The following is a 27,500-nucleotide window of genomic DNA, read 5'->3' as shown; positions in this document are numbered from 1 at the left end:
GTTTACTCCCGCAGAGGGCGCTGCGGGCTGCGGGCTGAGCTTCCTGTTTCCTGTTTCCTGTGTGTCACAGTCATATCAGTCCGCTGACAACAACAACACATGTGAGTGAAGCTGTCGAGTCTCCGCGATGTTCTCCGGTTTAAAAGATAAAGTCGGGGAGGTTTTGCTACCGGGAGATGAATTCTCCTTGGAGACCGACGACACCATCTCTCTGACGGAGCGCGTGAAGCCGGAGAAGGTTGTGTGCGGCCCGGGTCTGAGGCGGAGCGGAGACCGGCTGCTGGTGTGTAAAAGCGGCGTGCTGCGACACAAACAGCCCAACATGTTCTGGATGGATTCCCAGCAGAGGAGGGTGAGACAGCACAGGAGGCCCTTCATACACCGCGGGGCTGTTTATCAACAGTAGCTTCTACTTCTAGAACGTGCAAGAGTCCATTCACAAAAGTCGTCATTTAAGGTTTATTCGTGACTGCACACGTTCACTCCTCATATGACAGAACTTATAGACTGAATTGAAATCATTATGAATCAGTAGTGATTTCGGCATGAACATAATGTTGTTAAGTCGCGCTTTGTGCCGTTAAAATGAAACTTTATGGATCAGGTCCGCTGGGATTTCTTCCCGCCGACCGCTGGAGCGCGCCGTGCTTTACAGCAGCGAGCAGCGGGAAACATTTCTGAAAAGTTGGGATTATTTAGGAGTAAAGTGGTGCAAGGTGAACCACAACCTCCCCGAATTAATCAGAAGACCAAACCCATTTATAGGAGTTATTAGTGTTTGTTCTGAAAATGAAGTCCGTTGAACAAAATCATGTCAAATTTTAAAATGCATATATATTTAAATGGAATTCCCGTTAGAAGCCACATCTAAAAAAGAAAAGTGAGGGAATAAAAAGACTCATTTGAAAATGTTTGTAAAGAGAAGCCAGGTGCTGTAGCAGTGCATGCTGGGAGTTGAGTGTGTCCCTCTCTGTCCTCAGTATGTCCCTGCTAAAGGAGAGACCATCATCGGCATTGTGACGGTTAAATCCGGAGACATCTTCAAGGTGGACTTTGGAGGAAGTGAGCAGGCATCTCTGTCCTACCTGGCGTTTGAGGGCGCCACCAAGAGGAACCGACCCAACGTCCAGGTGAGACACTGAGGACAGAGAGATGTCCAGGTGAGACACTGAGGACAGAGAGATGTCCAGGTGAGACACTGAGGACAGAGAGATGTCCAGGTGAGACACTGAGGACACAGAGACGTCCAGGTGCATTTTTATGATGTTTTGCTGTTGTCCCCCCATGTTTTTATTTTATTTTATTTTTTTAAAAGTTTTTTCACCGTTTTTGACACGTTTGTTAGTTTTTTTGACGTTTTTGTCGCTTTTTGCGTAATTATTTTCACTTTTTTGTGTGTCTGTGTGTCTCTGTGTGTGTGTGTCTCTGTGTGTGTCTCTGTGTGCAGGTGGGCGACCTGGTGTTCTCCCAGTTCGTCGTAGCCAATCGGGACATGGAGCCGGAGCTGGTGTGTGTGGACAGTTCAGGACGAGCCAATGGGATGGGAGTGTTTGGAGGTGGAGGGCTGCTCTTCACCGTCTCTCTGGGACTGGCCAGGAGGTCGGTGTCTCCGTCTCCTAGTTAGTCGAGGACTGACAGTGTAACTTCAGAGTGACGATGCGATCCTCATTTGTTTGTTCATATATCTCTGACTGTGTGTCTCTGTTTCAGGCTGCTGTCCCCCCCCCCACCATATATCTCTAATGACTGTGTGTCTCTGTTTCAGGCTGCTGTCCCCCCATATATCTCTAATGACTGTGTGTCTCTGTTTCAGGCTGCTGTCCCCCCATATATCTCTAATGACTGTGTGTCTCTGTTTCAGGCTGCTGTCCCCCCACAGTGACGTCCTGTCCGACCTGCAGACCCTGTTTCCCTGCGAGCTGGTGGTCGGGATGAACGGCCGTCTGTGGGTCAAGTCGTCCAGCGTTCAGCAGACGCTCATCATCGCTAACCTGCTGCAGAGCTGTGACACCATGACGGCCCCCCAGAGACAGGATCTGTTCAGGAGGGCTGCACAGGGGGCGCTATAACACCATGATGGCCCCCCAGAGACAGGCTCTGTTCAGCAGGGGGTACAGGGGGCGCTATAACACCATGATGGCCCCCCAGAGACAGGCTCTGTTCAGGAGGGGGTACAGGGGGCGCTGTAGACCACTGAGCTGCGGTCAAAGCAGAGACTGTATAATTGAAGCAGAAACATCTGGATTCTATCGCTGATGTTTTTCAGTTTATTTTTCTGATCATTTTGGTTCTTTGAAGTTATGTGATGCTATAAAAACGGGCTAAAGCCTCATGATTGGTTGGGCCGGTGTATGGGCGGGACTTGGATACCGCCGCAAAATATTTCAACTTTTTTTTCTAGAATTTTCGGACTTTTTGTCTCGTAATAATCTGACCATTTTTGTGTGCAAATACTCAACTTTTTTGTAAAAAAAAAAAAAAAAAATCCTGTGTTTTTAAGAAATATATAATTTTCCCTGTAATATCCCGACCTTTATTCTCCAAATATTCCATGTTTTTGTAAGAAGATTGTGAGATTTGGGCTCCTCTGGCCAGCGGGAGGAAGAGGAGGAACAGGTGTGTGTCTGGCTCAGGTGCAGACTCAACATCTGATCTGCTGTCAGCGCTCCCTAAGTCACAGCAGCGTGTAGTTCCTTTTTAGCAACCGTTTGCTCATTTGTAGTCCTTTCTCAAAGCATCACGTCTTACGATGACATGTCAGAGGATAACGTTAGTGTCTCTTTGTCCTCTCTAACAGAGAGAGTTTGGATCAGAATAAAACCTGTTTCAGCCTCCTACATTGAGTCCATTCAGCTTTATACATATCACACATAATATACATTCATAACACTTTTTGCAATGTGCATCTCACATCACATGGTCAGTCAGGATAGCTCCGGTGCTGCAGCTGTCTGTCCCCTTCCTCTGTCTCTGTGTTGGCGTTCTAACCTCCGGCTGATTTGTGAGGACTATGGTTAACTGCTCCTCAGATCTCTGCAGGGTAAATCCAGACAGCTAGCTAGACTATCTGTCCAATCTGAGTTTTCTGTTGCACGACTAAAACTACTTTTGAACGTCCACATGTTCCACCAAAACAAGTTCCTTCCTGAGACTATTTAGCAGAGACACCGTGGCTCCGTCCGGAGCTTAGCCCCGCCCACGATGATTGTGATTGGTTTAAAGAAATGCCAATAAACCAGAGCTAGCTACCGACCATTACCTCGGAACAATCCAGAAAATCTGTGTGTGTGTGTGTGTCTCTGTCTCTCTGTGTGTGTGTGTGTGTGTGCGTGTGTGCGTGCATGTCTCAGGTCCCGGGACTCGTCTGCATGGATCGAGAAAAGGGACAAAAACCTCTGAGAAAAGTATTCTAAAACGACAATGTCAAAAGGCACCAAAAACGTTGAAAGAAATTGTCTGAAGAAGGCGACAACGCCACAAATTAACTCCTTTTCTGTTTAAAAGGCGTCAAACACCAAAATAAGCAACAAAAACATTTAAAAAAGCAGCACAAATGTGTGAATAAGCCCAGTTTGGATTATTAATGATATCATGTGATTAATTACATAGACACATACACAGCATAATGTCAGGGTGCTGACCGCTGGACTAAACCATTATGTGGATCAAACCATCAAGAAATAAACAGGAATGCTGATAAATAACTCCATAAACATTTATTTTCAAATAGATTTAAGAAAAAATAGATATTTTTTTAACAACTTTTTTCTTTATATGACTTTTTATACAGAACTTTATGTGCATTTAGAAAAACAACAAACCAACAGAGCCAGAGAACACAAAGGATGCTGGGAAAACAACGAGCAGCCAATAGCATCTACCTCAACACGGTCTGGTCTAGCTTTTAGAACCTTAGTGCAAAGAAAACCTCAGAGACGTCAGACAGACAGGTTGGAGAGACAGACAGGGAGCGAGATGGGGGGGAGGAAAGAGACAGACAGAGGGACAGACAGAGAGAGGGACAGACAGCGAGAGACAGAATGACAGGCAGAGAGACAGACAGACGGGGGGAGGACAGACAGACGGAGGACAGAGAGAGATGGGGGGAGGGCGGAGGACAGACAGACAGAGCTAGAGAGACAGACAGACGGGGGGAGGACAGACAGGCGGAGGACAGACAGACAGAGCTAGAGAGACAGAGAGAGGGACAGAGAGACAGAGACAGACATGGGGGGGAGAGAGAGACAAGGAGGAGGGCAGAGGACAGACAGACAGAGAGCTAGAGAGACAGACAGACCGACGGACGACAGGCAGACAGACAGAGCGAGAGAGACAGACGGGCAGTAACTCAGTAACTGACAGTAACTCTTAGCGTGGCGAGCGCGGGACTTTGGCAACACGGCCGTCTGGGGGTCGAGTGGCGGCGGGAGTATACGGCAGACATCTTGTTGATGACGTCACAGTGCGGCGTTGGGGAGAGGGGGCGGAGCCCGGCGGGTCACATGACGTGTTTCTGGCTGCCCGGGGTGAACTCCTTGGCGTTGGGGTTCAGACTGCTGCTCACCTGGAGGACACAACAACAAACAGGTGAGACCACGTCTCTTAAACACTGCCTCCTTTACTGATGGCCGTGGTTGGGCTCCTTCAACGCCCGCGTCAACGCCGCTGACTGCAACGCCATTTCCTTAAAGCATGATGGGAGAACAGAGGGCCAATGGCCCACAAACTGCAACAGAAACATCTCTAGAACAGGGGTCTTCAACCTTTTTTAAGCCAAGGACCCCTTACCTGAAAGAGAGACGGAGCAGGGACCCCTACTACATGTATAAAATGAAGTAGCATATTAAACTGGGCCTACAATAACGTGAAGGGCGGCCTAACGACTTTATACCTTTTTGCATAGAATAATAAGCTATTAAAATCGTGTGGTTTTATAAATCATGTTTAAATGTTAACCATACATGTGGTGCAGTCAGTCCTCAGGGTGAACTGGATCTGTGGATGGCCTTAGAGACTACCTTATCTATAGGCCAGTAAGCCTATCATCAGGGGGGATTTAGTTTTGCTAATAATATGTAATATGTAGGCCCCCCTGCATTGACTCTGAGGACCCCCTAGGGGTCCCGGACCCCCTGTTGAAGATCCATGCTCTAGAACATATGAAAGTCCTGAGAGAGAGAAGGTGTCTCTTAACCCTTGCTCCACCTTTTTGGTTTTTAAAATAATATTTAAAGGGTACCTTTGTTACTATGTCTCCATGGTTTAGTGTCAACGGGACGGAGACAGAGACAGAGCTTTGTGTTGTCTTTTGGTCAAATCTGACCCAGTTTTCATAATGTCTATATCAGATATCTGGGTTCTTTTGAACTAATCTGGATGATTCCATACATCGCGCTTCACAAGTACAACACCAGATAGGGTCTCTACTTTCACTGACTTGACTTGTCACTGAATGTTGACATATACCCTTCTGTGATGATCCTTTCTTTAATATGAGTCTCAATCATTTTTTAACTCAAGAATTAGGTATCATTTCCTATTAATGAGGTGTACTGACCATGAATTCCAAAAATGAGTGTAAACCTGGTAGTAAGTTGGTGTTGGTGGTGTTTATACATGGTAGTAAAAAGAAGTGTTAACCATATAAAAAAGAGCCAAAAACATTGAAAAAAGTGTGATTTCCAGGACGACGAGAACACGGTGGAATGGAAGACAACACAAGATTGGGAATCTATCCCGGAGAACGCCGAGCAGCTGCTCCTCGTCATCATCCAGGTTTCCCCTTTTTTCAAACCGATGCTCCGTGACGACCTGTTTTTACCGAGGACTTCCCACCTACAGAGGAACGGCTGCCTACGTTCAAACTATTTCAGCTGTTAGACGGTCACAGAAACAATGGCTGTACCTCTTATTGAGTCTTGGGCTCTGATTAGGAAGGGGGAAGTTCACTGTTCAAGGTGTTTCCACTGGTGATTCGTATGTCTTTTTAGGATTATTGTTTTGGGGTTGTTCCCTTTATTATATGGGACAGTGGATAGACAGGAAACGGGGAGAGAGATGGGGGAGGACACGCAGCAAAGGGCCGCAGGTCAGACATATATATATATATATTTTTTTTTACTACAATAAACTAGCCTGGATGCCAGCTGAACTCAGCCCCGCCCACAACATTTGAGGTCAGGAAGTTCTGGACTTGATCCGTTGTGGAGCAACTATGCTCCAACCAGAGTTGTTTGGACCAATCAAATCGTCAGGGTGGGCCTTATACGATGATGGACAGATGATCAACACGTCACCAAAGAGAGCTTGGGTTGATGCATTCACCGTTACTATTTCTCTCTAACATGATGACGGTGTTGGTAAGTACTCCGTGTATCCTTCAATTATTTAACATATTAACACCAGCAAAGATGGTTTACACTCATCTTCTCCTTCTCCCAGCGTGCGTGCAGTTGAGTTGTGTTGACAACTACGCATCGCTCAACATACGTCACATACTCCGTTGCTCTGATTGGTTGTAGGTCTATCCGTTGCTCTGATTGGTTGGAGGTCTATCCGTTGCTCTGATTGGTTGTAGGTCTATCTGTTGCTCTGATTAGTTGTAGGTCTATCCGTTGCTCTGATTGGTTGTTGGTCTATCTGTTGCTCTGATTGGTTGTAGGTCTATCCGTTGCTCTGATTGGTTGTAGGTCTATCCTTTAATCTGATTGGTTGTAGGTCTATCCGTTGCTCTGATTGGTTGTAGGTCTATCCGTTGCTCTGATTGGTTGTAGGTCTATCTGTTGCTCTGATTGGTTGTAGGTCTATCTGTTGCTCTGATTGGTTGGAGGTCTATCCTTTAATCTGATTGGTTGTAGGTCTATCCGTTGCTCTGATTGGTTGGAGGTCTATCCGTTGCTCCGATTGGTTGTTGGTCTATCCGTTGCTCTGATTGGTTGGAGGTCTATCCGTTGCTCTGATTGGTTGTAGGTCTATCCGTTGCTCTGATTGGTTGTAGGTCTATCTGTTGCTCTGATTGGTTGTAGGTCTATCTGTTGCTCTGATTGGTTGTAGGTCTATCTGTTGCTCTGATTGGTTGTTGGTCTATCTGTTGCTCTGATTGGTTGTAGGTCTATCCTTTAATCTGATTGGTTGTAGGTCTATCCGTTGCTCTGATTGGTTGTAGGTCTATCTGTTGCTCTGATTGGTTGTAGGTCTATCTGTTGCTCTGATTGGTTGTAGGTCTATCCGTTGCTCTGATTGGTTGTAGGTCTATCCTTTACTCTGATTGGTTGTAGGTCTATCTGTTGCTCTGATTGGTTGTAGGTCTATCCGTTGCTCTGATTGGTTGTAGGTCTATCCGTTGCTCTGATTGGTTGTAGGTCTAGCCGTTGCTCTGATTGGTTGTAGGTCTAGCCGTTGCTCTGATTGGTTGTAGGTCTATCCAATGGAGTGTAGAGCCATTTTCTTCCCTGATTGGTTGAAACACGGCCTATAATCCCAGCCCAGTGGAGCAGAATCAGACTCATATTCTGACTAGAACCTGAGTCTGACCATGTCACGCTAACATTAAATGCAACATCTTTCCAAATCATGTTAAATAATCCTGATTTAAATATTGACCAAAATAATTGGGATTCTTATTATTTTCCCCCATAATCAAGCAGCCGTACCTCTACTAGCGTGTAAACTAGCTAAGTTAGAAGTTATGTCTAAAACTAGTCTACGTTTGAACAGCTGATTATTAAATTCATTGCTTGGTCACTTTTCTGTTGACTGTCTAACCGTGTCGGCAGGTGTTGGTTGCACCTGATTGGCTACCGCAGAGCGGGGGACTCACCGTGAGCAGGAAGTCTGCGTCTGCGTGCACGTCTGTGTGCACGTCTGTGTCCAGCGCCGGCAGGTCTCTGGACGGGATGAACCACTCCCACTGCTCCTCCTCCAGCATCTCCTGGAAGCAGTGCTCAATAAACTCCTCCTCCCACAGCTCCTCCTCCACCTGCACACACACACACACACACACACACACACACACACACACACACACATACAGACACAGACACAGACACACAGACACATACACACACACATACACACACACATACACACAGACACATACACACAGACACACACAGACACACACACAGAGACACAGACACACACACAGAGAGACACACACAGACACACACAGAGAGAGACACACACACACACACACACACACACACAGAGAGACACACACACAGACACACAGAGAGACACACACACACAGAGAGAGACACACACTTACTTACATGCAGAGGTTGATTCAAACTAAGTGCTTGTGCTGACAGGCAAAGATTATTATTCTAAGTGTCTGACAACACTATGGAAAGGATTTCTAAGGAGGTCGGCCTTTCTGTTAAAGAATAAGATCCTTTTTTTAAACATAGAAACATCTGGAAAATTGCGTTTGCCAAACCCACCAGACTCCATGTAAATAATCAGGACTTTTATCATCGTAAAACACACTTCATTCAAAGTGGACAGAAACTAAATCAAACTATCAAAAGCCGTCTTGGTTCATCTTTCCACTGTTCCAACAATCACCACTCTGGTTTGGTTGAAATAAACCCTTAATTCACCCATTTACATGTGGAGATATGCTGGCTCTATACACGCTAAAAGTCCTGATTATTTACATGGAGTCTGGTGGAGATATGCTGGCTCTATACACGCTAAAAGTCCTGATTATTTACATGGAGTCTGGTGGAAATATGCTGGCTCTATACACGCTAAAAGTCCTGATTATTTACATGGAGTCTGGTGGAGATATGCTGGCTCTATACACGCTAAAAGTCCTGATTATTTACATGGAGTCTGGTGGAGTTTGGTGATGGTGATTTTGGGGCTGTTTCATGTTAAACTAAAAGGATCTTACTCTTCAACTAAAAGGTCTATTTCTGTAGGGATCCATCCCATAATGTTGTCAGACACTTAGAATAAGCAGCTGTCAGCAGCAACAACAGCACTTTTAGTGACTCTAACTGCTGCTGAACATTAGTCCTGTAGGGTAACATTACAGCTTGTTACTAACTGCTGCTGAACATTAGTCCTGTAGGGTAACATTACAGCCTGGTTCTGGTTTAATACTGGACCAGTTTCAGAGACTGTTGTTCCATCAGACACTAAGACACTAACATGGAGACAGAGAGTCCAGGGTGTGTGCAGCGGGTCCTCACCTGTCTGTTGAACTCCTCCTCGTGCTCCATCCACAGGTACTCGGCGAAGGGCTCGTCCTCGGAGCCCAGCTGGCTGCTCAGGATCCCCTCGCCTCTGATGGTCACGTTGGAAAAGACGTCGCTGAGACTCGGGTCTCTCATCTCTGCAGACAAAGAGACAAGACAGCTGTTCCCCCGGCAACAACCATCCAGTTGGTCCGTTATGTCAACGGTCAGAGAGACAGGCAGACAGACAGAGAGAGAAACAGACAGTCAGACAGCCAGAGAGGGAGAGAGAGAGACAGGCAGAGAGAGAGAGACAGAGACAGGCAGAGAGGGAGAGAGAGACAGGCAGAGAGAGAAAGAGACAGAGAGAGAGAGACAGACAGTCAGAGAGACAGACAGAGAGAGAAAGAGACAGACAGGCAGAGAGGGAGAGAGAGACAGACAGACAGACAGGCAGGCAGGCAGAGAGAGAGACAGACAGTTGGTCCGTTATGACAGACAGACAGTTGGTCCGTTATGACAGACAGACAGACAGTCCGCTATGACAGACAGACAGTTGGTCCGTTATGTCAGCGCTCAGGGTCTCTGTAATGACCGCTGACAGACAGAAATAGCAGCCAGATAACGACTTTCGTTTTCACTTCTAAAGAACCAGAATGATTTACAGAAACACATCAACAGGAACACTCACTAACTTTAAAATAATATAACAAAATAAAACGCTTTGTTTTATTTACTAAAATACCTGAAAACACGGTTTATTCGACGGCAGCGGACCGAGCGGTCAACCGTGGGTCGAACTCTTCTGTAACTGTCATGGCCGCGCTACCTCTGTTTGTTTACATCTTCGACGTCACTCCCCTCTCGCTTGTGATTGGACGAACCGCTCTGCTGCCTTCAGGCGCTTACATGACCTATTAAAACCAAACGGAGTGGAGAGTCGGAAAGTAGAGTTCTTCTTGTGACATTTAGTTGGAAGAAGTACTCAGATCTTAAAGAAAGAATAAGTTTGGATGTTGAAATAACATGTATATATCTTGTTAAAGTATGTGTGTGTGTGTGTGTGTGTGTGTGTGTATCTCTTTGTGTGTTTGTGTGTGTGTGTGTGTGTGTGTGTGTGTGTGTCTGTTTGTGTGTGTGGGTGTGTCTCTGTCTGTGTGTGTGTGTGTGTGTGTGTGTGTGTGTCTCTGTCTGTGTGTGTGTGTGTGTGTGTCTATCTCTTGTGTGTTTGTGGGTGTGCGTGTGTGTGTGTGTGTGTGTGTGTGTCTGTTTGTGTGTGTGGGTGTGTCTCTGTCTGTGTGTGTGTGTGTGTGTGTGTGTGTGTGTGTGTGTGTGTGTGTGTGTGTGTGTGTGTGTCTCTATCGCTTGTGTGTGTGTGGGTGTGTCTGTGTGTGTGTGTGTGTCTCTGTTTGTGTGTGTGTGTGTGTGTGTGTCTGTGTGTGTGTGTGTGTGTGTGTGTGTGTGTGTGTGTGTCTGTGTGTGTGTCTCTGTCTGTGTGTGTGTGTGTGTGTGTGTGTGTGTGTGTGTGTGTGTGTGTGTGTGTGTGTGTGTGTGTGTGTGTCTGACAGTTCTCAGACTCTTGCAGTACCATTTACAGACACCAACCTTTCCATCTATATTCTGAAGCTTTGTTCAGAAGTCATTCACAGCCTGATTTATAAAACGTTTTTTCCCAAAAAACTGAACATGGAGACAATATTTTTTTTTAAATGATGAAATCAGAACTACTTTCTGATTTTACCAAAACATAGGGTTTTAGCTACTTTAGTCTTCACAGTCTGTTAATCCTACCGAAACATCGCGACACTTCAGGCTTTACAATCTGACGAACCTACCAAAACATCGCGATACTTTAGTCATAACGTCCTGTGCTTTGGCTAGCGCCAGCAGGCTCAGCTAGCTACCTCTCACGTAAGTGTTTATATTCACTAATATAAACTTCATTATACACATTATCAGTTTGCACACAGCTTTATGTTTTACATGCACGTTAGAAACATTGTAGCTTAAGTTTCGAAACACGTTAATAACTAACGCCTAGCATTAGCAATGAGAGCAGAATAACAGATGCTAAAGTTAGCCTCGGCTGCGTGGCACGGCCTTCTGCTAAACGTGTCTAATTTAGTAATTATGAGTTTTATTTGTTATGTAGTTAATCCATACATTGCTTTATAACCATATCTGAATAATAAAACACGTTAAACGTTTTTGTTTGACTTTTAAAGTTTACAATTGTGTGATATTAAGAGAGCTAGCTCCGTTAGCTTAGCTGCTAGCACAACACAGCCACAGGTCGCGTGTTTCTGTTGTCCTCCATTCAGAACGTCTCACTGTGGAAATACCAATGGTGGAAAGTAACTTAAGTACATTTACTCAAGTACAAATCCAAGGCACTTGTACATTACTTGAATATTTTCAAGTTCTGCTCCTTTTATGTACTTGTATATTCCTCTACATCTCGAGAGGTGAATATTGACCTTTTTACTGCCGTTACATGATTACTTGACAGCTTTAGTTACTTTTTAGATGACAGTATTTCTGGTATTAGTACTTTTCCTGCAGTGAAGGATCTGGATACTTCTTCCACTTTAAGAAAACCCTCATTTTTGTAGCTGGTTCAGCATCATTTCTTTATTAAAAAAAACAATGCTAAACGTATTTTGGTCTAGTTCTCCCCCTTTTCTAACTCTAATTGGACACTTTTTATCTCCACATGTTTAACAAACACTGATTCAAGCTTGTTTTATTAATCACATACCTTGGTTCTCAGATTTTCTCATTTGTCAAAGAGGATGTTTCCATCACACTCTGTCTACATCATTTTCTCCCTCCTGGTCTGAGGTGAAATGTCACTCTTTAGAGCCCTTTTCTCTGTCTCCTTTCCTAGCCTTCTTTAATTGTCCTCTCATGTCCCAGTAATCCCAGCGTACATCCTCCCAGGCTGACTGGTAACGAGTCACTGTCTTTACATGCTCCTGTGGCTCAGTGCCTCTCCGCTGGCTTCTGTTGTTCTTAGTAGCAGCAGCGTCTGAAGAGTGTCTCTACCTTCATTGTGTTTCAGCAGAAATAAAAACCCAGAAGAGGAGTTTCCCCTTCACACTTTTGCACAAGACTGACATTAACTTCTCCTGACACTTTTTTTTTGGGCTGCCTGCGTCTTTCTTTGTCTTGACTCGCCTGTACGGTACCGTACTGAAACAGAAAGTGACGCAGCGTCCCTTTGTGGCGTCATGTCCCAGAAGTCGCAGTCAGACGGCGGTCAGAAACACTTCGCCGTGGGTCGGGGGCTCCTCGCCGCCGCAGAGACCTTGAACTTCAGCATGAGCGAGCAGCGATCCGGCCGGCAGATGGGGGGCATGTCCTCAGGTGTGGGGGGTGGGCGGCGGCGGTGGCATGGAGGGCCAGGATGGCGGCGGCCAGATGTCCCGGCGTGGCAGCAGCGGAGGCAGCGGCAGCCACATTAGCAACACCATGAAGCTGTTTGCCAGTTTGGGGCTGTCGCCCTCTGACCTGGACGCTCTGGCGGAAATTCCAGAGGAGGACATCAGCGTGGAGACGCTGCCGCGCATCCTCATGCAGTTAAAAAGCCGCAAGGGAGACGCAGGAGAGCGGCGCGGGGCGTCCATGTCCTCTGACGCCGGCTATCGAGGAGGCAGGGACAGCTGGGACGACGGGCACATGGGCAGGATGGGCGGTTCTTCACTGGGTCCCAGTTCAGCCAGGGCCCAGTCATCTGGAGACTTTGGGTATGGTTCCCTGCAGGACAGCGCTCCCAGCCGGGGCTACGGCTTAAATTACAGCAGCAGTGGGGCTGGGAGCAGAGACAGACCCTTCTCCGAGCTGTCCCACCGAGATTCCTACAGCGGCCTCGGCATGGGCACGCCGGAGTCCGACCCCACCTTTATGCAGAGGAGAAAGGGCTCCCCGTCAAACGGAAAAGTCCAAGACTTCTTGGGAGTCATGCCCCCCATGTTCCCCCACGTGTGCTCTCTTTGTGACTTTGACGTTCACTCCACCATGGTGAGTACCGTGCAGCCTCCTTCCTCTCTTCTTCTCGGGTTAATGTTTCAGTTCAGATGCCTGAGCGCAGTCTTCTGTCCACTTCAGACAGTGACAGGTGTTAATCATGCCTCATGCTCCCAGTCACTGAAGGCCCAGTTTGCATCCCGTAATTTCCTTGTTTTAGATCACCTTACAGCATGTCTTCATTTCTTACACCAACACGTGAAGCTCTGCAGCATTGTACAGTCAGTTGTGGGTCTCTTCGTCCACAGCAGTCCCAAAACGTCCCCGTTAAGAGAGTAAATGCCCTAAACATATTCTTTGTAAATCCTTACAATCATTCCCTGAAAGAACCGAGCAGGCCTGCCTTGTTGCAACGTCCAAATTGTCTTCAAAACTTGACATTTTCAGCGTGTAGCTCGCTAGCTACAAGTTTGTTGTTGTTGCTGTTTCCCAAATGTCAGACTTTACCCTGGAAATGTACTTCGGTTGATCCCGACTAGTCATCAGCCAAACATCTTAAAGAAGTAGTCCATGTGATGATCTGTTCCCCATCATGTCAACGGCCTCCAGTTAGATAATGCATTCACCTTGTTTATGATATGAGACACCTGGAAGTTTAAACTGAAAGATGTCAAAATATAATTCAGCTTTATTGTACACACGCGCTGCATTGCAGAAGCAGAATCTAGTCTGGAAAGTCTTCTTTGACCAATCAGAATCTGTTGACAGACAGAGAGATGAAAGGACAGAGAGAGAGAGAGAGGGGGAAAGACAGACAGACAGACAGAGGGGGGGAGAGAGAGACAGACAGAGGTAGAGAGAGAGACAGTCGGCCGTGTCTTGTTAACAGCTCGTTTTCTTTAAGTCTGCACTTTATTTGCAGACGGCTGAGTCCAAACAGGATGATCGTTAATGAAGAAAGAATTACTAAAGTGACTACTAATCGTTGCTGCTTTGTATTTCCAGCGGGATCGAAATATTCACAGTCACAGTTTAGGTAAAAACAGATTCCCAGTCTTCATGAAGCAGACCCTTCACACAGTCAGGAACAGAATGTGGACTTTGTTTGGCTGAGCCTCTCTGAGTTGACTAACCTTTGGGTTGACTGTGGGAGGAGCTGCTGGTTGATCCTCAGTAACTCTGTGTTTGAATCTGTAGGAGTGGAATCAACACATCAACGGACTTCGACATGCTGAAAAAGGACGGCAGCTGCTCGACATGTGAGTCACGGACGCACTTTGAACGCCACAAAGACGTTTGTGCTCTTTTTTTTGTTTGTTGGAGATGTAACGTTGTTGGTAAATGTTTGTTTTAGGTATCCGGAGTGGGACCCTGGTATGTCCTCAGGCAGAAGGTAAGAGACGCTGACTCTGAGTCAGTCTATTAAACAATCCTTTTTACATTGAGTTAACTTAAACCTTAAGGCTCTGACACACCAACCAGACGGCCGACCGTCGGCAGTAAAGCCAGTCGGACTGATCAGTCGGGTCCCCGAGGTCCAAAAAGTGCCTCAGAACACACTGAAGAGACGCCGACTTGAGCGTAATACAAAAAATGACAAACGCGTCACGTGGGTCTGGCTTCTCCAGCTGATCATATAACGGCGTCTCGTTCAGAATACGATCTCCTATTTACTAAAATATTTCACTGAAACGTGTTTCTGGAAACATGTGAAGAGAGAAACAGGCCGTGCAGCTGCTGAATCTGTCTTCATTTCTGATCAACAAAGGTCAGTTTAACAGATCTTCATCAGATGTTGAGAGACTCTAGTCACGCTCATCCCTCTCCCCGTTTCCTGGTTAGCTCTCCACCAATCAGATGGCTCGTTGAGTCTGACTGCCCTCCGACCCAGCAAGTCAGGTCGGCCCAAATGAAGGCCGACAGCTCCTCTAGCTGACGACGGCACGGAACACACCGAACAGACTGGAGTCAGCGACCTCGCCAGACTGTCAGACGGCCGATTATCGGGTTGGTGTGTCAGCGCCTTTAGAGACCAGAGACCCAGCAGACGACCGCTAGCCGTAGATCATTGTTTCCATCATCCTGTTTAAATGCATCTAAAAAAACAAACCATAATCGGTAGAGCATTCATTCTGTCTGCAGCAGGAAGTTTAGGCTTCTGTCTTTGGCTTCGTCACGTTGTACACTCGCCATGACGTCATCACGTTACGGGAAGTTCGGTGTAAAACCGCGGGGCACCATTTCCATTCCAGATGAAACTATGAAAACATCTTTACACTCTGCTCATAATAATGAGCATATCTCAGAAACAAAAGGAATATTTTGTTCATGTTTCCACATTTAGAAATCGTTTAGTGTTTTTATATAGTAAAAGTTAATTTATTTCTCATATTTTATTAAGTATTACGGTCTCTTGACTTATATAAGCTGTTTGCTTAGGTTGTACTGATTTTTGGGATCTGAAGCATTTGCAGATGCAGAAGAAATGACATCACAATAAGCAAACCTACTAATATGGCCACTTGGCTCTGCAAAGCTGCGTTTCCACCAAACATTTCTGGTAAAGTACCCACAGAACTTGTAGGTACCTTTTGTACCCAAACACTAAAGTCGTTTTTCCACCACGTGGTACCTGCTCGACTCACCTCGACTCTACTCGCCTTTTTTGGTTTTCCATTACGAAAAAAAGTCCCTGGTACCTGCTAACAGGTACTTTATTTAGTACCACCTCAGTCGAGGTTCCCAGTGAGCTGAGGCGATACCAAAAGGTGACGTGAAAGCGACAGGCGGGGGTGTCCTGAACAAACCCCCCATCTTTAAATAGTTCAGCCAGCTGTGTTTATTTCTGCTGCCTCCAGCTTCATCTGAAACTAAATGTGTCTTCTGACAACAACACACCTTCCACGTTCTGGGTGTCGCGTTAGGTCACGGCAGTTTCCTGCGGCGCCGCTTGTTTTCCAGTCCTGCGGAGGCTCCAGGCAGAGCTTTCTCCGTAGCCACGTACACACACACGTGGCCGGCTCGACGCACGCACCAGCACACAAGTATAAACATCAGGCCACTTACATCGGCTACGGAGAAAGCTCTGCCTGGAGCCTCCACAGAACTGGAAAACAAGCTCAAGTGGCCTGATGTTTATACTTGTGTGCTGGTGTTTGCGTCGAGCCGGCATATAACGACCAGCCACCCTGAGGCGGTACTAACATCTGCAACGGAAAATGGACGCACAGTGTCGAGTAGAGTAGAGGTGAGCAGGTACCATGTAATGGAAAAACGCCATAAGGCCTCCTGCACACTGGCTGCGTGGCGTGCCCGTTTATATTTGGGCTAACAGGTTAGAGCGTGCACACTGCCTGCGTGACACGCACGTCTCATGGCTAGAAATAGGACTGATGCCTATTTTTCACGCGACACGCAAGCGTGTTGGAAGATTTTGAAAAGAGGCCCCAAAAACCAGATTTAAAAAAATAAAATAAAATCCATCCCCAATTTTGACTTCATTTCCCATAAGTGACCAGTGTTTTTGTTTTAGTTCGGGTCTTCTGGACACCCCCAACATGTCTGCAGGGCTGCTGGGAGCGGCCCCGATGTCCATGTCTCAGACGGGAGGGGGGATGTCCTCCAGCTGGGGTAAGAGACCGCTTATTATTATTATTATTATTATTATTATTATTATTATTATTATTATTATTATTGAATAAACGTGTCTTAGCTGTGTCTGTACTCTGTTACATCACAACAAGTGGTGTCAGGAGATGACTAGAGAAAGAGGTGATGGTAACGTTTAGCGTGTTTGTGTCTCAGGAGGAAGTTCTGGTCTGTCGGGGAAGAACCAGCTGGGACAAAATAAGGTCAGTTTGTTCTCTTAACGTTACCACTAGAGATGGTCCGATACCATTTGTTGCTTCCCAATACCGATTCTGATACCTGAACTTGCGTATCGGCTGATACGGAGTACTGATCTGATATCAGTGTGTCATATTTTATTATGTTTTAACAGCCGTATACTACTATCTCTGTATGGATGATATGATGTACAACAGCTGTATACTACTATCTCTGTATAGATGATATGATGTATAACAGCTGTATACTACTATCTCTGTATAGATGATATGATGTATAACAGCTGTATACTACTATCTCTGTATGGATGATATGATGTACAACAGCTGTATACTACTATCTCTGTATAGATGATATGATGTATAACAGCTGTATACTACTATCTCTGTATAGATGATATGATGTATAACAGCTGTATACTGCTATCTCTGTATAGATGATATGATGTATAACAGCTGTATACTACTATCTCTGTATAGATGATATGATGTACAACAGCTGTATACTACTATCTGTATAGATGATATGATGTATAACAGCTGTATACTACTATCCCTGTATAGATGATATGATGTATAACAGCTGTATACTGCTATCTCTGTATAGATGATATGATGTATAACAGCTGTATACTGCTATCTCTGTATAGATGATATGATGTATAACAGCTGTATACTACTATCTGTATAGATGATATGATGTATAACAGCTGTCAGTCAGTTATAACGGGAAAAGAACATACATAAACTTCTTTAACGTAGATTATCTTTAGGGCTTTATTACGTGGTATCAGATCGCTGCATTAACTCCAGTACTTCCTGATACCGATACCAGCGCTTTGGGCAGTATCGGAGCCGGTACTGGTATCGGTATCAGAACATCTCTAGTTACCGCTGTGATTGTCTCTTTTACAGCTGCTGTCGCTTCAGCGTGCAACGAACAAAAACGTCAGTAAAGGCTAGCTTTTGTAGCTTGTTTCTGCTTTATGTCGCGTTTGTCCCTTTGTTGTTTTGTAGTCTTTATCAACGATTTATTTATGACAGGGTTTCTTAAATCGTGTTATGAATACAATACAGTGTGAAGTGTAAAGCTTGCTACTTTTAAATTAATTTTCTATTGATCTTTAAATGAATAGGGATGTTGAATAAACGGGGAAAAACTGCCAAAAACTTCAAAGAAACACTGAAAAAAGGACAAGAAAAAACTACCAAAAATATTGGAATAAGACAAAAAATGTCAGAGAAAGCAACAAAAATGTCTTTACTTTTACTGCATGAAGCTGGAAAAAAGGTGCCAAGTTCCATGTATCAGTTCCCCAAACGCGGAGCAGAAAAACCGACTACTCACCTTGACAGTTAAGTGAGATTAAATGTTTTTTTTTTGTTTTTTTGCCAATCGTTCCGGACATTTGTCTCCCATCCAGGAATGCTGAGTGGACTAGCCAGACCCTCCTCCACAGAGCTGTGACGGAGGGTCTGGACATGGGAGACTAGAGCTGCACTTTAACTGTCAAGTGTCGCTATTATTCTTTTTTTAATGCTGCCTTTCATATTCAATTCAATGTTCAATGTGTTCAATAAAAAGAGTTTAAAGAGTTTTTTTTTATACTGAAACCCTTTAATATGTTTATTTATCACCATAATCGACAACGTTACGGCATATTTTCCTCACATCGTGCAGCCGTAGAAGCTGCTGTGTTGTGTGATGTGTTGTGTGTGTGTGTGTGTGTGTGTGTGTGTGTGTGTGTGTGTGTGTGTGCAGCTGAGAAGCAGAGTGGTGGTGGTGAAGTACGACAGGAAGCCGCTCAGCAACAAGACTCTGTTTGCCTTCACCGAGCCGTTCGGCCGCCTGCGGGAGCACCTGGTCCTCAAGAACAAGGTGCACCTTTTACCTCCAAACGTTGTATTTACTTGACTTTACCAGGTCAGTCCCTATTTACATACTGGGTCTCTTTTACAAGGGAGTCCTGGCCACGGCAGCAGCTCTACACAGTTTCACATAAAACAACAAAATAAAGGCCTTTCCGTGCGGGCCAAAAGGCGGGGAAAAAAACGCCCAAAATGGGAAGACGCTAAGCTAACGATAAGTCCAACGTTACGTGAGCAGCATTTTTTTTATTAAACCAGGTAGGCCGTTGAGAACAGGTTCTCATTTTCTATGGCGACCTGGCCAAGAAAAGCATAATCATGTAGGACAACATACAGTTTCACATTCAATACAATACAAGAATACAGAATACAATAGGCTACATAAAGGCTACATAAAGGCTACATCAAGGCTACATCAAGGCTACATAAAGGCTACATAAAGGCTACATAAAGTGCAGATTAAGTAGGCATTACAAAGCTGGCACAAAGTGAGGTATAAGTAAGATGATGGATATGGGAAAGTGATATGGTGATAACACAATATACATGAATAGACAGTCTATATCACTGCTGAGATGCAAATAGTGGTCTGGTTAGTGATGTAGGTCAGTAATAACACAGTAAACCAGAATAGATGGTCTATACAAATGCTGAATGAATGAAGAGTCAATATACAAGCATTTTGTTACCAAGCCCAACCTCCAAATGTCAGTTTTAGGCTACTCTAACTATATGTCTGTAAGTTAAAGTGAGGCAGTCGACATTGATGTATTTGCTCAAAAATGTGGTGATATATGATTGTTTTTTCCATATCGCCCAGCTCTTTACAGCCAAAACAAACCAGGGCGTGGAAGTGCTGCGAAAACGCCGTGAAGCAGAGCTATTTTAATTTCGGCGCCCATGTTTTTAAATCTGTCCGTTCATGTGTCAAACAAGGCAGGTAATCACATACAGGAAGGCCACAGGGCAGCCGGATACTTTCAGATAAAACACATTTCAAAATAAAACGCACAGGTTCATGGACATTTTGGTCATCTTGACTTCTCAGCTGGTCTACAGCGAGACACGCAGAGAGTCAAACGGACAGAGAGACGGACGTGCGCGCGCACACACACACACACATACGTACGCGCACATACACACACACACACACACACACACACACACACACATACATACGTACACACATACGCGTACACACGCACACGTACACGCGCGCACACACACATAATACACACACATACACACATACGTACGTACACACACACACGTACACGTATACACACACGTGCACACACGTGTACACACACGTGTACACACACACACATACATACACGTACACATACGTACACACATACATACACGTACACACATATACACAAACATACATACACGTACACATTTCAAAATAAAACGCACAGGTTAATGGACATTTTGGTCATCTTGACTTCTCAGCTGGTCTACAGCGAGACACGCAGAGAGTCAGAGAGACGGACGCACACACACACACACACGCACATACACGCACACACACACGCACATACACGCACACACACACACATACGCGTACACACGCACACACGTACACGCGCACACACACACACACACATACATACATACGTACACACATACGTACGTACACACACACGTATACACACACACACGTGTACACACACGTACGTACACACACACACACACACACGTACACGTACGTACACACACACGCATACATACGTACGCACACACACATACATACGTGTACACGTATATACACGTACATACACACACACACACGTACACACACATATACACACACATACATACACGTACACACATACGTGCGTACACACACATACGTACACACATACATACACGTACACACATACGTACACATACACACACACATATACATACGTGTACACACACACACACACACACACACGTACACACATACGTACGTACACACACACACACACATACGTACGTACATACACACACACACACGCACACACACACACACGTACACACATACATACATGTACACACACACACGTACACACATACGTACACACATACGTACACATACACACACACACATATACATACACGTGTACAAGTGTACACACACACACACACACACACACGTGTACACACACATACGTACATACGTACGTATACACACACATACACACACACACACACGTACATACACACACACACACACACACGTACACACATACATACATGTACACACACACACGTACACACATACGTACACACATACGTACGTACGTACACACACACACACGTACATACATACGTACACACACACGTACACACACACACACGTACGCGCACACACGTGCCGCGCACACACACATACACACATACATACACGTACACACATATACACACACATACATACACGTACACACATACGTACATACACGTACGCACACACATACATACACACATACACACACGTGTACACACACACACGTACACACATACGTGCGTACACACGTACATACGTGCGTGCGTACACACACACACACGTACACACATACGTACACACACACATACATACACGTGTACACACACACGTGTACACACACACGTACACACACATACGTACGTACACACACACACATACACGTACGCACACACACACGTACACATACGTACACACATACATACACGTACACACACACGTACACACACGTGTACACACACACACGTACACACATACGTGCACGTACACACACACGTACACACATACGTACACGTACACACACACATACACGTGTACACACACACACACGTGTACACACACATGTACGTACACACATGTACACGTACACATACGTACACACACACACACACGTGTACACACACATGTACACACACATGTACACGTACACATACGTACACACACACACACACACATACATACATACATACATACGTACACACATACATACATACATACATACATACATACATACATACACACACACACGTGCGCGCACACACACTTGAATGGCCAGGTGTACCATCAGTCAAGAATGTATGTATCTATGTTGGTGGATATTCCTGTTGTGTCTTGGCTGTTGGGCAGCTGTATCTTCTTTGTCGTCATGTTGTTGTGTGTTTGTCTCCGTCAGGCCTTCTTAGAGATGAACAGTCACGAGGAGGCTCTGGGCATGGTGAACTACTACCAGCAGCACCAGGCCGCTCTGTACGGCAAACCCATCACCTTCTACCTGTCCAAGAGACTGCTGGTCATCGAGGTAACTGCCCCCGTCCTCGCTTTCCCTGCCGACCCAGTTCAATGCTTTTTAGGCACCGACCGAATTGCCTCTCTAAGACTGATTTATGGTTCTGCGGAGGCTCCACGCAGAGCTTTCTCCGTAGCTACGTAAGAGGCAGGAAGGTTATAGTCGTGCGTTGTTGTCTTAATGAGAATAGCAGGGCTTGTGTGTGTGTGTGTGTTTTTGTTTAACTATATTTGTGGGGTCCAAAAACCAGGAATACAGTATACTTGTGGGGTCCCGACAGTTTGTGGGGCCAAAATGCTGGAGCCCAGAAGGTTAAAGGTCTGTTTGAGGGTTAAGACTTGGTTTTAGGATTATGGTTAGAATGAGGTTAAGGTTAGGGTGAGGGTAAGGGTTAAGGTTAGGCATTTAGTTGGGATGGTTAAGGTTAGGGTAAGGGGCTAGGGAATGCATTATGTCAATGACGGGTTCCCACAAATATAGTGCCACAAACCTGTATGTGTGTTCATCTGTTACAGCTTTAGTTACTAGTTACTTTACACATTAAGATTTCTGCACACAGAACACATGTAGTTTATAAATCTGATGTTTTATTCTAAAGTAAACTAGCCAACAATATAACGGCTACAAGTCCAGCTGAGAGGATCAGACCATTAAACACACACACAGAGACACACAGAGGACGTTTAGTAGTAGTATCAGTATGTATTGTTCTGTGTTTGTCCGTCAGAAAGATGATCGGCAGAGAGACATGGCGATGGACGGACCGGTGCGGGACGTAAAGGGCCGCGGCAGCCAGGTGGTTTTCTTCTCCAACATGCCCCGAGAGACGGAGAAGAAGAAGGAGCTGCTGACCATCGCCGGACGCTTCGGCGTCGTGGAGAAACACCTGTTCCTAACCGACCAGGTAAACACAGACCATTACTCCGATTACTCCGTCTGTGCTGCTTTCCACTTTTGTTCCGTCCTCCGCCTCCGAACATCTCAGAGACGGAGCGTCTCGCTGCCTGACTTCTTGTCTCTTCAAGAACTTTACAGATCAGGTATTTATAAAAGTGCCCATATTATGAAAGAATCCCCTTTTCTGGGATTTGGGGAGTTATTTTGTGTCTCCGGTGCTTCCACACGTATACAGACTTTAAAAAACCCTCCATGCTGTTCTGAGTGAGATACGGTTTCTGAATGTGTCCTGTCTTCAGTCTCTGGGTCAGCTGGTCAACATCTGCACGGCTTTCTACGTCACTAGCTGAGACGAGGGGGCTAGGGGGCTAACCGTTAGCATGCTAGCTCGTTCTCAATGGCAAAACACTGCTACAACACACACTAGTTCACCATAATCTCCAAAAGAACTACTTCCATGTCCCTGCAGGTGTTCCACACAAAGGTGGAAGTGCGCCCTCGTTTAGAAGAAGTCTCCCAGCTAATCCTGCCTTGTACTACTGAAGTTGGAGAAACAGCTAGCTAGCTCATGTAGTCCTTACCTAGCTACTGAGCGTGTAGTCCTTACCTAGCTACTGAGCATGTAGTCCTTACCTAGCTACTGAGCATGTAGTCCTTACCTAGCTAGCTCATGTAGTCCTTACCTAGCTACTGAGCATGTAGTCCTCACCTAGCTAGCTCATGTAGTCCTTACCTAGCTACTGAGCATGTAGTCCTCACCTAGCTACTGGGCATGTAGTCCTTACCTAGCTAAGCTACTGAGCATGTAGTCCTCACCTAGCTAGCTCATGTAGTCCTTACCTAGCTACTGAGCATGTAGTCCTCACCTAGCTAGCTCACGTAGTCCTTACCTAGCTACTGAGCATGTAGTCCTTACCTAGCTACTGAGCATGTAGTCCTTACCTAGCTAGCTCATGTAGTCCTTACCTAGCTACTGAGCGTGTAGTCCTTACCTAGCTACTGAGCATGTAGTCCTTACCTAGCTACTGAGCATGTAGTCCTCACCTAGCTAGCTCATGTAGTCCTTACCTAGCTACTGAGCGTGTAGTCCTTACCTAGCTACTGAGCATGTAGTCCTTACCTAGCTACTGAGCATGTAGTCCTCACCTAGCTAGCTCATGTAGTCCTTACCTAGCTACTGAGCGTGTAGTCCTTACCTAGCTACTGAGCGTGTAGTCCTTACCTAGCTACTGAGCGTGTAGTCCTTACCTAGCTACTGAGCGTGTAGTCCTTACCTAGCTACAGCAGTGAGAGGTCTCACTCTGTAGCTAAAACAGAGACCTGAACACAGGGTGAAAAGAGGAGCTGCAGCAATGAGCAGTACAACTAAAATATGGTGTTTTTTTGTAAACCTATTCTGGTACAACCTCAAAATACAATTATGAACCTGAAAATGAGCCTAATATGGCCACTTTAAATTAGTATCTACCGTCCACACCAGGCACTCCTGCCTTCTCTTTTCTGGCGTTGTCCTCCAGGTGTTCGTCCAGCTGTTTGGAGCAGTCTGACTCTGATTGTGTCTCGTGTTTGTCCTCCAGGCTTTCGTCCAGCTGGGAACTCCGGAGGACGCCGAGATGCTGGTGAAGTATTACAGCGTGAACCCGCTCACCATCAGAGGGAGATCCATCCGCCTCAACATCTGCGCCAAGTACAAGACCCTCAAGTGAGTTACTGTAGCACAACACCCGAGGGCAGGGGGGGTCAGAACACAGAGAAACGGAGACATTCAGGGCGTTTTTGTTCAAAGAAGTCCACCACTGTTCTAAAAGTTATTAAAAATCCTATTTTGTATGACTGCATGTGAATGTAAAGTGCTCAGAAACACATTATTTGTATGTTGTTGTGATGTGTTAGGTATCTTGCACTCCTGACTGCAGCTCAAGTTTCCCGTTTGAGAAAACAACGTGACTGAACTGAACTAATCCGAACCACGTTTTGTGTGTTTCAGTGTGAAACGGGGACAAGGTGAGGACGGCCGGGGCCAGCGCAGCGGCGGAGCGAACGCCTCCTCGTCTTCCTCCAGCAGCTCGGGAACCAGAGCTTCCTCCAACCTGCCCAGGAACTCCTCGTCCAGAACCAGAAGCAGAGAGGAGAGGAAGAAAGAGGAGGAGGACAAACCCAAACCTGCAGCGGCGGAGGAAGAGGAGGAAGAGGAAGAGGTGTCGGGAGTGATGGAGGGAGAGGAGGCAGCGGAGGAACAAGAGGAAGGAGTGAACGATGGAGACGCAGAGCTGGAGGAGCCGGAGAGAGACGAGTCTGTGAAGGAAACGGTGGAGGAGTCTGAGGAGGTGAGGAAACATAAACATGAAGCCGTGGTGACAGGAAGGATATATTTCACATTTAAGTTTGAAATGAGTCCAACATGTTTACAGATCAGAGGGGTTAATCAGAAAGAAGAGAATAATGTACACACAAATCTAAAAATAAAACTGCACATCGGTGATCTGACTTTTAAATAAGTAAAACTTAGAAGAAATTAATTAGAAACACACACACACAGACACACAGACTCACACACTTAAGCGCACGCACAGACTCACAGACACACACACAGGCGTGCACTCACACACTTACGCAAGCACACACACACACAGACTCACACATACACGCGCGCACAGACACAGACGACTCACACACTCAAGCACACACGTACGCACGCACACACACACACACACACACATATACATACTCACACACTCAAGCACGCACACACACAGACTCACACACTCAAGCACGCACACACACAGACTCACACACTGAAGCATGCACGTACGCACACACGCTCACTCACACACTCAAGCGCACACACACACACACACAGACTCACACACTTAACCCTTGTGTTGTCTTCCTGTCAACCTTGAAAAAAAAAATTTTGACGCCATTTTTTCAGTTTTTTTTTATTTTCCAACGTTTTAAATTGTGAAATGTTTCTTCTACGCATTTTCAGCGCTTATTTCTACGTCCCATTTTTTCTGATATAAAACAAAAATTAAAAACGGGTCAATGTGACCTGAAGTCAACACAAGGGTTAAACACACACACACACACACACACACACACACACACACACACACACACACAGACAGAGACAGTGTAGCTTCAGCCTTTCAACAAACAGTATTCCCACATTCTCTTATAAGTTTGCCTTTAAAAACCACAGGACCTCCTCACACGAAGTAACTGGCCGTTCTGATTAGTGTATTAATGCGACACATTTAACGTGTATATGCAGGTTCCTGACGGCGATGACGTCACTGATGACACACCGGCAGATGTGGGCGGGACTGAATGTGCCGTCACCCAGGAGGCGGAGTCAGAGGGACAGAAAGAACCGGCCGAAACCGAACCGCCGGCCGAAACTGAAGCGCCAGCTGAAGAACACGAGAACAAAGAAGAGCCGAGCGCAGAACCGGGAGAGAGTTCAGAGGCAGCGGAGGGAGATCTGCCAGACGACGAGGTAATACTTTCTTATTTTTATTTATATATATTTTTGTCTTTTTCAGGCAAGTCATTAAGGTTCTTATTTACAATGGCGGCCTGACAAGTGCCAACGCCACTCAGGGAAAAGGAAGGAGGGCTAGGAGATAAAATAAATTAGACACACACACACACACACACACACACACACACACACACACACAATCTGGTGTCTTTAGTGAACACAGTTTTGCGTGTGTTTTTATGTTTAAACCCTAACCATATTAGCTTACATTGTAGCTTATTTCTCTCAGGGATGCACCGAATCCAGGATTCTGCTTCAGATTGGGCTGAATATTGGGCTTTTTGACGGGGTTGGGTTTCTGCAGAACCTTAGAATTATTTTCCACCGAACCGAACCCTATGTTTGCACTCCGCGCTACGCTGGTCGCCGTAATGACGGCGCCGTTGATTACAGGAAGGTGTTTACGTAGGTGGAGCTTCAATGCAGTAGGACAAAGTGTTGTTTGGCAGTACTTTCAGTCAAAAGAAGGCCATTCAAGTCCAGCTACATGTTCAATCTGCAATGCTGATTAGTCTGGTGGTGGCGAGGACCCTAAACAATACACAACATCACCGCTGTTACAACATCTGGTATGAAACATCTGGAAGAATACGAGCTGAGCATGAAGGAATCTACAGACAGCAGCCAGAATGCAGCAACTTCAGGTACGGCAAAGGAAGGACAGTCACTGTTTACTTCATTAATGTGTTGACTAGGGCTGCAACTAACAATTATTTTCATAGTCGATTAATCTGTTTATTTTCTCAATTAATTGATAAGTTGTTTGATCTATAAACGTGTCAAAACATGGTGAAAAATGTGATGACGTCCTCAAATGTCTTGTTTTGTCCACAACTCAAAGATATTCAGTTTCCTGTCACAGAGGAGAGAAGACACTAGAACATATTCACATTTAACAAGCTGGAATCAGAGAAATCTT

The 27,500-nt window shown here is 45.5% G+C and overlaps 3 protein-coding genes across 4 annotated transcripts in view; 2 read left to right on the top strand and 1 right to left on the bottom strand.

The window, feature by feature from the left end:
* Window positions 1-57: 57 nt before the first annotated feature.
* exosc3 (exosome component 3) lies at window positions 58-2,837 on the top strand. Its single transcript, XM_078259961.1, has 4 exons — window positions 58-352; window positions 981-1,130; window positions 1,448-1,599; window positions 1,862-2,837. Exons 1-4 carry the CDS (start codon window positions 128-130, stop codon window positions 2,067-2,069), a joined length of 735 nt encoding a protein of 244 aa, XP_078116087.1. The 5' UTR covers window positions 58-127; the 3' UTR covers window positions 2,070-2,837.
* Window positions 2,838-3,699: 862 nt separating this feature from the next.
* LOC144524013 (polyadenylate-binding protein-interacting protein 2-like) lies at window positions 3,700-10,037 on the bottom strand. Of its 2 annotated transcripts, none has more exons than XM_078259962.1 (4): window positions 9,928-10,037; window positions 9,198-9,363; window positions 7,820-7,978; window positions 3,700-4,564 (listed from the first exon to the last, which is right to left on the bottom strand). In XM_078259962.1, exons 2-4 carry the CDS (start codon window positions 9,336-9,338, stop codon window positions 4,499-4,501), a joined length of 366 nt encoding a protein of 121 aa, XP_078116088.1. In that variant the 5' UTR covers window positions 9,339-9,363; window positions 9,928-10,037; the 3' UTR covers window positions 3,700-4,498. The 2 variants fall into 2 exon arrangements, with proteins under 2 accessions (XP_078116088.1, XP_078116089.1); XM_078259963.1 differs by having other exon boundaries at window positions 9,198-9,340; window positions 9,928-10,035.
* Window positions 10,038-11,027: 990 nt separating this feature from the next.
* Window positions 11,028-27,500, top strand: part of LOC144524011 (uncharacterized) — a 31,274-nt gene continuing 14,801 nt past the window's right edge. The window contains 15 exon segments of the mRNA XM_078259960.1: window positions 11,028-11,093; window positions 12,244-12,558; window positions 12,560-13,202; window positions 14,346-14,407; window positions 14,503-14,541; window positions 16,681-16,778; window positions 16,953-16,999; window positions 17,909-17,941; window positions 18,274-18,348; window positions 18,756-18,872; window positions 22,027-22,152; window positions 22,868-23,044; window positions 24,615-24,739; window positions 25,025-25,364; window positions 26,312-26,536. Of these exon segments, the coding sequence (XP_078116086.1) occupies window positions 12,413-12,558; window positions 12,560-13,202; window positions 14,346-14,407; window positions 14,503-14,541; window positions 16,681-16,778; window positions 16,953-16,999; window positions 17,909-17,941; window positions 18,274-18,348; window positions 18,756-18,872; window positions 22,027-22,152; window positions 22,868-23,044; window positions 24,615-24,739; window positions 25,025-25,364; window positions 26,312-26,536 (2,253 nt within the window). The 5' untranslated portion in view covers window positions 11,028-11,093; window positions 12,244-12,412.

Source organism: Sander vitreus, chromosome 10 (assembly GCF_031162955.1).
Source record: "Sander vitreus isolate 19-12246 chromosome 10, sanVit1, whole genome shotgun sequence".
Lineage (NCBI taxonomy): Eukaryota > Metazoa > Chordata > Actinopteri > Perciformes > Percidae > Sander > Sander vitreus.
The sequence above is the reverse complement of the archived record's forward strand: the minus strand, read 5'-3'. Positions and strand labels throughout refer to the sequence as shown.